The sequence below is a fragment of the Pundamilia nyererei genome, unplaced genomic scaffold (genome assembly GCF_000239375.1).
Source record: "Pundamilia nyererei isolate P.nyererei 1_Seehausen unplaced genomic scaffold, PunNye1.0 scaffold00025, whole genome shotgun sequence".
NCBI lineage: Eukaryota > Metazoa > Chordata > Actinopteri > Cichliformes > Cichlidae > Pundamilia > Pundamilia nyererei.
In genome coordinates, this window is record NW_005187426.1 from 789551 (window position 1) to 798577 (window position 9027).

At 38.7% G+C, this 9027-nt stretch overlaps 1 protein-coding gene across 1 annotated transcript in view; it reads left to right on the forward strand.

Annotated features, from left to right (window-relative positions):
* pnoca (prepronociceptin a) overlaps window positions 1–8995 on the forward strand; it is a 17132-nt gene extending 8137 nt beyond the window's left edge. Inside the window, exons 2-3 of the mRNA XM_005727556.1 lie at window positions 5806–5936; window positions 7982–8995. Coding sequence (XP_005727613.1) covers window positions 5817–5936; window positions 7982–8593 — 732 coding nt within the window. The 5' untranslated portion in view covers window positions 5806–5816 and the 3' untranslated portion in view covers window positions 8594–8995. The remainder of the gene's footprint in view (window positions 1–5805; window positions 5937–7981) is intronic.
* The last annotated feature ends 32 nt before the right edge of the window (window positions 8996–9027 follow it).

The window sequence follows — 9027 nt, forward strand, 5'->3', positions numbered from 1 at the left end:
TTTGAGAATTTCTGAGGGCTGTCCTTATAGTGAGGTGTATGTGGCTGGAGGACAAGACCAGAAATTAGACTGGAATATACAGTTAAGCCTTTCTTTAACCTTCTTTAACCTTAACAGCACTTATTTCTAGTTTCCTCGATGTAACTTAGAAGATTCTGAAGATTATAGAGTTAAATAAATGTACACACATATTTTCAAAGTACAAACTTATGTTCCTGTGTCAAAATATATTTATTTATTATAGAAAATGAAAGAAAATGCATACCATTACATTTTTAATCACATAGAGGTTGCTGAAACAACCATTCAGTGTTTATTTCCTCTTAAAAATGTTTTAGCTTCACTTCATATTATTCCTAGCTCGCCACACCCCAACCTTCATTGACTTTATGACCCACAATTTGAGAATCAGTGAGAAATAACTGGTTTGGACACTAATGAGAAATGCATTTCCTTTCATCGGGGGGCTGGACTTATTCATTTTGACCGCAGACATCCATCAGTAGCGCCTCAGCACAGTGCCACACAGTAATGACTTAATTAACTGGTTTATTTAGTGGTTAATCAGTTAATTAAAAGCAGAATAATTGAGTCTTACAGGCACTCAAGAGAACATGGCAGACTTGAGAATAAATCCACACTGTGCTTCATTTTTACAGAGCTTTGAACAATTTAGAAAAGACGTCAAATATAGATAAACACTACCTTCAGGGCTCCTCTGTTTGCACACATATCTGTACTCCAATATCCTCAGTGAGTGCTATATCAGGCTGTGTTCGTTCTCTTCTGGTATATTCTGGATAGCAAATCGGGCCTTAGTTCTTTGCCAGTGAGAGAGTTAGCCCAGATAGGATAGTCATCTGTTCCCTAAAGTGTAGCACTGGTTGCTCGTTACATCTCCAATGACAGCTGCCCAAGCATATTTGAATTTTTACAAAATTAAGAATACTTATCATATTATTCTGACAGGGTTAGCCAGTTCCCTTATTTTGTCTGAAACTTGTGAAAGAGGGAATCATCTGAACAAAAAGCTTTTAAACCTTTCCAAAACATTTGACTTAGTTGAAGTAGTAATGTATAGATGTATAACTCTGCGACTGTTCTGTTGGCCAGTCAGTCTAAAGTGAAATATTCTACCAGTAACTGGAAATTGTGATAAAAACATTAAATTGATCGATCTACGTTTAAACCCTCAACTGTGGTCATAGGCTCTAAGAAGTGACCAAACGAATGAAGTGGCAGATTTAAATGGGCAAAAGGAGTTTCCTTTAGTGTGACTTGACTCAGCCTGAGAGATACAGTATGGTGAGGAGCTGAGACATCTAGAGCCTAAAGTAAAGCTGCTGCTATGATTTCAAAAGGATCCAATTGATCTGATTCAGGCTTCTCATCAGAATGCCTTCTGAATGCCTTTGGAAGTTTTCCAGGCACGTCAAACTGAAAAAAATCGTGTCTATCTAGAGCCCAGAAGAGACACCAGGGCAGGCCAAAAACTCACTGGAGGGATTATGTATCTAATCTAGACTGAATGTGTGAGAATCATCCAGAAGGACCTAGAAAATGGTTTCTAGGTCCTTCTGGTTGAAGGATATTTACTTAGCCTGTTACCACCATTGCCCAACCTAGAATAAGTGGAATAAAATAGACTGAGGCATGGACGGCTGGAAGCTCACCCTCTATCTTTCAATTTAACAAAATTAGAAAGTTGTGATTCATAAATAAAATAAAATTACAATAATATTAATCCTTAATTAAAACATGGAAAATTGGCTTGAAAAGCAATGCAGTCATTTGGTGCAAGCATAACTACTAATGTTTAGTAGTAGTATAGTGGTATAGTATACTAAAATATTAAAACTGAGATAGTAAAGGCTCAGCTCAGAAAGCAGCAGCATGATTTCACCCTGATGAACATGATTTAACCAGATGTGATTTGTTTAAAGGTAAAAGCTCACTGTTTTCTTATTTAAATTATTCCATCTGGTAATATTAATCTGTGTGGTAGAGAAGATGGATTTATCTGAATGCAACCATTTTACAAGCAAACAAAACATAATTTAAAATCCAGCATACAGAAGGACATGCATTTGTATTCCTAAAACAGAGGCTAGATGTTGAAAGATGAAGAAAGCTTTTTACCTGTTTGAGGTAAGAACATATCCGCCACACCGTTACACCACCGCCAGCAGTTGGCAAGATGTATCCATACCTTCATGTTGTTTATACAAAACTATGACCCTGCCATCTGAATACCACAACAGAAATCGAGACTCATCAGAACCTTTTAAGAATTTTCTATTGTACAGATTTGGTGAGGCCATGTCACTTGCAGCCACAGTTTCTTGTTCCTATGATAGGATGTCAGTTCTGTGTGGTCTTCTGCTGTAGCTCATCTGCTTCAAGTTGGACACACTCTGAGATGTTCTTGCACTGGCCTCTGGCATCAACAAAGCCTTTTTGTCCAGAGAACCGCTGCTCACTGGATAGGTTTTCTTTCCTGACCATTCTCTGTAAACCCCAGAGATAGCTGTGTCAAATGTCAGTAGATCAAACACTTGGGAAATAAACTAACAACCATGCCACGTTCAAGATCACTTTACTTTCCCTTTCTGATGCTCAGTTTGAACTTCAACGGGTTGCACCGATCATGTCTACATGCCTAAATGCACTGAGTTGCTGCCATGCAAATGGCTGAATAAATGAGATAACTGAGATAAAACCAAGTAATTAGATAAAACCAGTTTATCTAACAAAGAGTACGTCTTTAATTATCTTCGCTCACTGCTAAATTAAGGATATGTGGCTCACCTGTGTTTTCCTCTTCTGACCACATCTCAGTAGAGAAATGTGGCCATCTTTGCACATTATCCTCTTGCTTTCGGAAAACAAGCAGGGCCAGATTCAGTGACAGGAGGATGGAGAACGAGATGTATTGTGGCCACATGAATGCGCACAAGCTGTTTGTCTAAATCCAGTGCCATCTGTCTTACATTCCTGCCTAAAACAGCTGTGATGTTCTTTTGTCCTTCACTGGCAAACCCGCCCTCTTTCCCATCAGATTAAAGACTTGACACACACTTTTATTGTTTGCACACGAGAAGGCTGATTAATTTTGCAGAGCTATTGTTTTTCATGAGTTGTCAGTGACTGGACTGAACTGTACTGCAATTACATTTCTATCATTTTTTAATTACCCTGAATAAATTCCAGATTTCTAAGATATTAAAAAAGTTTTTCACTGAAGACAAATTAGTTCTAAAAAATTTTTAAGCTGTTTTAATAGATAATTTAAACCAGCCGTTAAAGTTGCATTTTAGTAATGTCTGTTTTAATGTATTGAAGTACAGATACAGTGTGGACATATGCTTGTGTGCCGTGTAAGTGTGTGTGTTCCACTGTTTTGTGCATATGAGTTGAAATTTGTTTGTCATCAAGAAACAATGACTCAGTTTGTTGCCGGAGGCATTATTGAGGCATCAATTAAAGGAGTTAACGAGTTTGTTTAATGAGACGAAAACCGTAATTGTGTTTCTGACGTCAGACTTGCCAGACTCTTCCTACCAAAATAAGGTCAAACTGTTTTATTTTGTTTTTGTCCCTGTCTGTATGCTGTTTCATTTATCGCTTACACTCATTCAGTATTTCTTTTTTTTTTCATGTGGCTGTGTTGTTTTTCCTCTTGAACTCTTGTCTGCCCTACACAGTATTTAGTGCAAATCACACATTGATGAGAAGCTAGTAAAAGTTTAAAACAGCCATCCATTCGCTTATCCTTTTTCGGGGTCCCTGGGGTGCTGGAGCCTATCCCAGCTGGCTTAGGGCGAGAGGCAGGGTACACCCTGGACAGGTCGCCAGTCTGTCGCAGGGCTAACACATAGACAAAGACAAGTAATTGTACTCACATTCACCCCTATTTCCAATTAACCCAACCCCACTAACTGCTAACTAACTGGAGTGCCTGGGGTGAACCCACGCAAACACGGGGAGAACATGCAAACTCCCCACAGAAAGACCCCTGATGGTGAAATTGAACTCAGGATCTTCTTGCTGTGAGGCAATAGTGCTAATCACCGTGCCACCGTGCTATTAGTATCAGTTCAAGCTATTAGTGTCAGTAATAATTAAAATGTTATTTAAAAAATAATTTGCATTAAAAGTGACTTTCAGTTCTATGTATTATTACTGTGATATTAATCGAAAGTATTTAGCACACTAATGATTGAATAGTAGCTATATGTTTGTGTGACATAATGACACTAATTGCACAAATGGCTGGCTTAACCTCAGTTGATAGAACAGTAGTGGTGTGGTCAAGGACATTCTAGTAATTCTTGAATGTTTATTTTAAAACTAATTGTCAAATGTAATGCATCCATGCAGTCTGTGAATGCACCTTTCAGTCCTTACAGGAGATAACTACCCTCTCATCCAAATATGATCATTTCCGGCTCAAAAATCAATACTGTCATTACCATAATGCCAAACTGAGAAGAAATACCAACATTATTATTGATATAATACATAGAAAGAAGTGTCACTATTAGAAAGAACACAGATTGTAATATAGAACAGACCAAGTGAAATGTGTGGGACTGCAAGAAAAGGTGCATAAATCTGTCTGCTACTTCAGCTCTATTGCTTTATATTGACTGGTATTTTAGAGCTATGATGGGAACTACACATCCTAACTTAAAGAGTCAGTGAATCAGTGAGGCAGGCTAACTTGTTCAACTAAACAAAACCACTTCTCCTGTACTTTTTCGGGGATGGGCAGAGGTGAAGGCAGATTGACTGAGGGATGCAGTCAGTGCTCCCTCATCCCTCATCAACTGCCTACTGAGGTTTTTGTCAATGTATTTAGCTGAATTTAGAATAATGAGCTTGGCAAGCTCAGTCCAAGGTCTCATCAAAAATATATTTGAAAGTAAAAAAAACCCAACCTAAAACTCAATCTAATTTATAAAATATGACAGTAATAAACAGCTTTGTCTCATGCTAACTTCTCTTATTATACTATTATCAACTATAGCAGATATTTCCATAGAATACTTTGTACAATATCGGCGTCAGAGAGACACAGTTAGCACCTGAAGTTAGAGGGAAATTTCAGAGCTATATTTCCCCAAGGACTTTGTAAGAAAAAAAAAAAACTATTGAAACAAAAAACAGAGCTAAATGAGACTGAATATTACAATTACATTTGCCTCGTGGCCAGAAACACGAGTCCAAATTTATGACAATGTTGCTCCCTAACTGTTACAGTAAGGACTCTGTAACAAGCTTGTCACATTAGCTTAAAACATGTGTTCATACTGCCTACACAATATGCTGCTAATTGAAAATGACATTGTGGGCTTAACAAGCACAAAGTGCTTTTTAAAGACTACACTGCATGCTTGATTTTGGATACCCTGATAGGTAATGTAGCAGGACACCACAAATAAACAAAACTTCGTTGATAGACATACAGTTATGATTTCAGCAGGGATTTGTTTCCTTGTCCTTTTCTTCAATTTTTATTTGGCTCGCAGAAATTATTATTGGTGTCAAGAAAATAAGGCAAACCATGACATATCAGAAGATACGGACTTAATCACTGCACATTTAGCTGAAACTACTTTTCATAGCAATTTGATATTATATTACATAGAAGTATATTACTCTGCTATTCTGCAAAGACAGATAGTGTTTGAAAATTACACACTCACCAAACACTACAGAATGTAAGTTACCCGAGATGTAGTTAGTTCAGTATCAAAGTGTTGGACTGAACACGTGCCTTTCCTCTGTCCTGTTGTGCAACAGAAGGTGGGACCATGAAGACTGTGGTGGCTCTGCTTCTGCTCTGTCTCTGTGATCCTGGACAGAGTGACTGCCAGGCTGACTGCTTGTCTTGCAACAACATCCTGCCCAAACAGCTCAGTTTTAACACCATGGTAAGGGCTCAACACACATCAACACACACACACACACACACACGCTTGTGGTTATAAGAGTGACCCATAGTCACAAAGGTGAAGGCAACAGAAGAGTCAACTGGGAGCAGTTAAAAGGTAGCTGCTATTCTTCACTTTCACATCAATAATTATTAATTATTTGCCATCAACCATATAATCAGTAGTTGATGGTATTATGCATAATAATTTTTCAACAATATCTTATTATGAAACTACTATGAAGCTCAGTTTTGCTACACATCAGCTATGAAATATTAATAACATAATAATGCACAGCAGGTATGTCATGAAGGCAAAACTGGTCTTCTCTCACATTAATAAATCAGCTAACATATAGCGCTAAATAAATCTCTTCACTTGTATTATTTTCATTTAGTGAATATAAAGTGGAAACTCCTCACTCCACCTCCCTGTATTTATCTCATCCTCTCAACAGCTCCCTCACTGACTGACTCAACAAACTACCCTTTTGGCATTTGAGTTTTAATTTGTTGTGGCTAATTGATTCCTGGGGATAGATGTATGTTTCTCTTCGTGTTTATGCCTGGTGGTTGTTTTTCTCCACTTAATGACATGTCTGCTTCTAAGTCAATTTTGGCAGGGAGCACACTAGAAGACATTCAAGTCCAAATGGCTTAAAACATAACCTTTTAAACTGTTAGTGTTAGATACTTAGCTCAGGTGTGGTATTTAAAGGGACCTCAAGTGAGCCTAGTGCTTAAAGACAAATTGTTATTTAAAGCGATGCTGACCACCTTTTACTCCTTTGCTAATTTAAATGTTCAATTTCTTTCAATTTCACTTGGAAATCTTGCAGCCCTCCAAGCACCTCAGTATTTCATGCATTACATGTTCGAATCCTCAATCTTATTTTGACAGATGCAGTCCAGTAACACAAACCAGCATACCAGTTACAGAATGGATCCGCATCCATACTGCATCAACACATGTCATCTTCGGTGATGAAAAACAGGTTCCCTATTTAACGGTGAAGATGTGATTTAAGGCTTAGGGTTTGGGCTGAGGTGAGCATTAGTGCTTGACATGTAGTAGTTTAGGGGTATCTTAGAAATTAGTGTATGCCAGTGCTCTTTGAGAGACAGACACCCAGGCAGGCAGGCAGGCAGGCAGACATGTAGACATATCACAAATGCCCACTGAACAGCTGAAGTGGAAGAAAGAGGTGATAACAAGGGCAGAAATCTAATCAATGTCCTTTTGTCTTATTGATTTTGGCATTTTTCGAGTTAAGGACTTTCCACTCAAGCAGCCCTAGCAAATCAGGTGCTTTAATACTGCAGCACATGTGTAAATGTCTACGCTTTTAATGCATAGACGTGTTCAGGACTCAGATTACCCAATCATCTAACAATGCATTGCATTTTCCAGTTTCTCAGTTGTATGTAATAGTTATATTTCCTAATTGTGTGTCATGGATTTCTCAGGAGCCATAATGGGAGAGACACAGCTTCATCCAAAATGTATCAATTTAGTAATCAAATAGTCTATGTTAGTCAGTGTCATTAGCGTGTCAGCATGAGTAGGTGTATGGTTTTGTATGGCGCAAACCAATGACTATGATTCATTTTAATCTTTGTTAAGAGATGATATAAACAGCTCTGTCAAAAATAAACAGATCTGGTCATAAACCTTGTCCTTTCATTTTGTGGACTTCAGCTGCGTTGTCAGTTGTATGTCTGGGAATCAGCATCAGTAAACTCAGATATCAAGTGGAAACTGGTAAAATGATGTAAGTGTGTGACTGTCAGCCAAGAATACTGTGAGAATGCCTTCAGTCTTCACTGTAATTCATCTTTGGTTGATATTACATTACCATCAAAACTAATACGAATTTAGTGATGTGCATGCTTCTATTTATCTTTTTTTTTTTTAAATGCAGCAGCATTTATTTTGGTGTTTTTAATCTGAGAGATTACCTTATGTGCAAACTTTTGTCTGTTACAAAGATCTCCTCTGTTGGGAGCTGGGAAATTAAGATTATCTCCTGTCTTTGTCTTTGTCAGGTGTGTTTCATTGAGTGCGAAAGCAGCGTTTCCCCATCCTCCTCATGGGACCTCTGTCGTGAAGCACTGCTGTCACCAATCTTGTCCCCAAGTGGTTCAGTGTGGAAACGATCTCAGGAGGAGGTGGAGGCTCTGTTTCCTGGGGAGGACGAGCAGATGAATGGACATTTGTTTCTTCCTATTGCACTACAGAGGGTTAATCATGTGACCCATGGACTTGATGCAGAGGAGAAGGATCTGGGTGGGAAGGAAAATCACCTCAACACTGCCTATAATTCCCAGAATGCGATGTCCCTGGAGGATGAGTATGCAGAGGAGGAAGGTCAGGAAGGAGGAGACCCTGATGTGGCAGCAGGGCAGGGAGATGCAGCGCTAATCTCCAAAAGGTTTGGTGGCTTTGTAAAAGGGAGGCACGGCCACAGGAGACTCATGTCTCCAGGAAGATCCTACCAGAAGAGGTATGGGGGCTTTGTTGGTATTCGGAAGTCAGCCCGCAAGTGGAACAACCAAAAACGTTTCAGTGAGTTCCTGAAGCAGTATCTGGGGATGAGTACTCGGGCCACTGAGTTCAACAGTGTGTCAGAAGACCTCACTCAACAGAATGAGGTCTGAAGTATTTTCATTGATCTGTTTTGTAGTCCGGTCACTAACATGTCAATGTTTGTCTGACATCATCAAACCTATTAAATCTAAGTAACCAAAATGAAGCCCATAATCGGAGACTTCTGTTGGAGTTCCTTGATGTTCTGAGATATTTGAAGTGCTGATTCTATTTTCCCATTCCTTGTATTTATGTTATCAAACTCTCCTTTGAACACTCATACAGTTTGATGCTCCAGTGGAGGTTTTAGGCCCTTTGAAACTGCATATAACCTGGCATGTTTCCCACCTCTTGAAACTCTTCATTTTTCAGACTTCCCATTCTGTTCCCTTGATCGAATGTACCAGTTTCATTTGATTGGCATTTTACTTTTGAAGGAAGCTTTTACTTTTAAAATCCATAGTAGTCCTGCAATGATTTACAGTAAAATGTAGATTTATTTTAC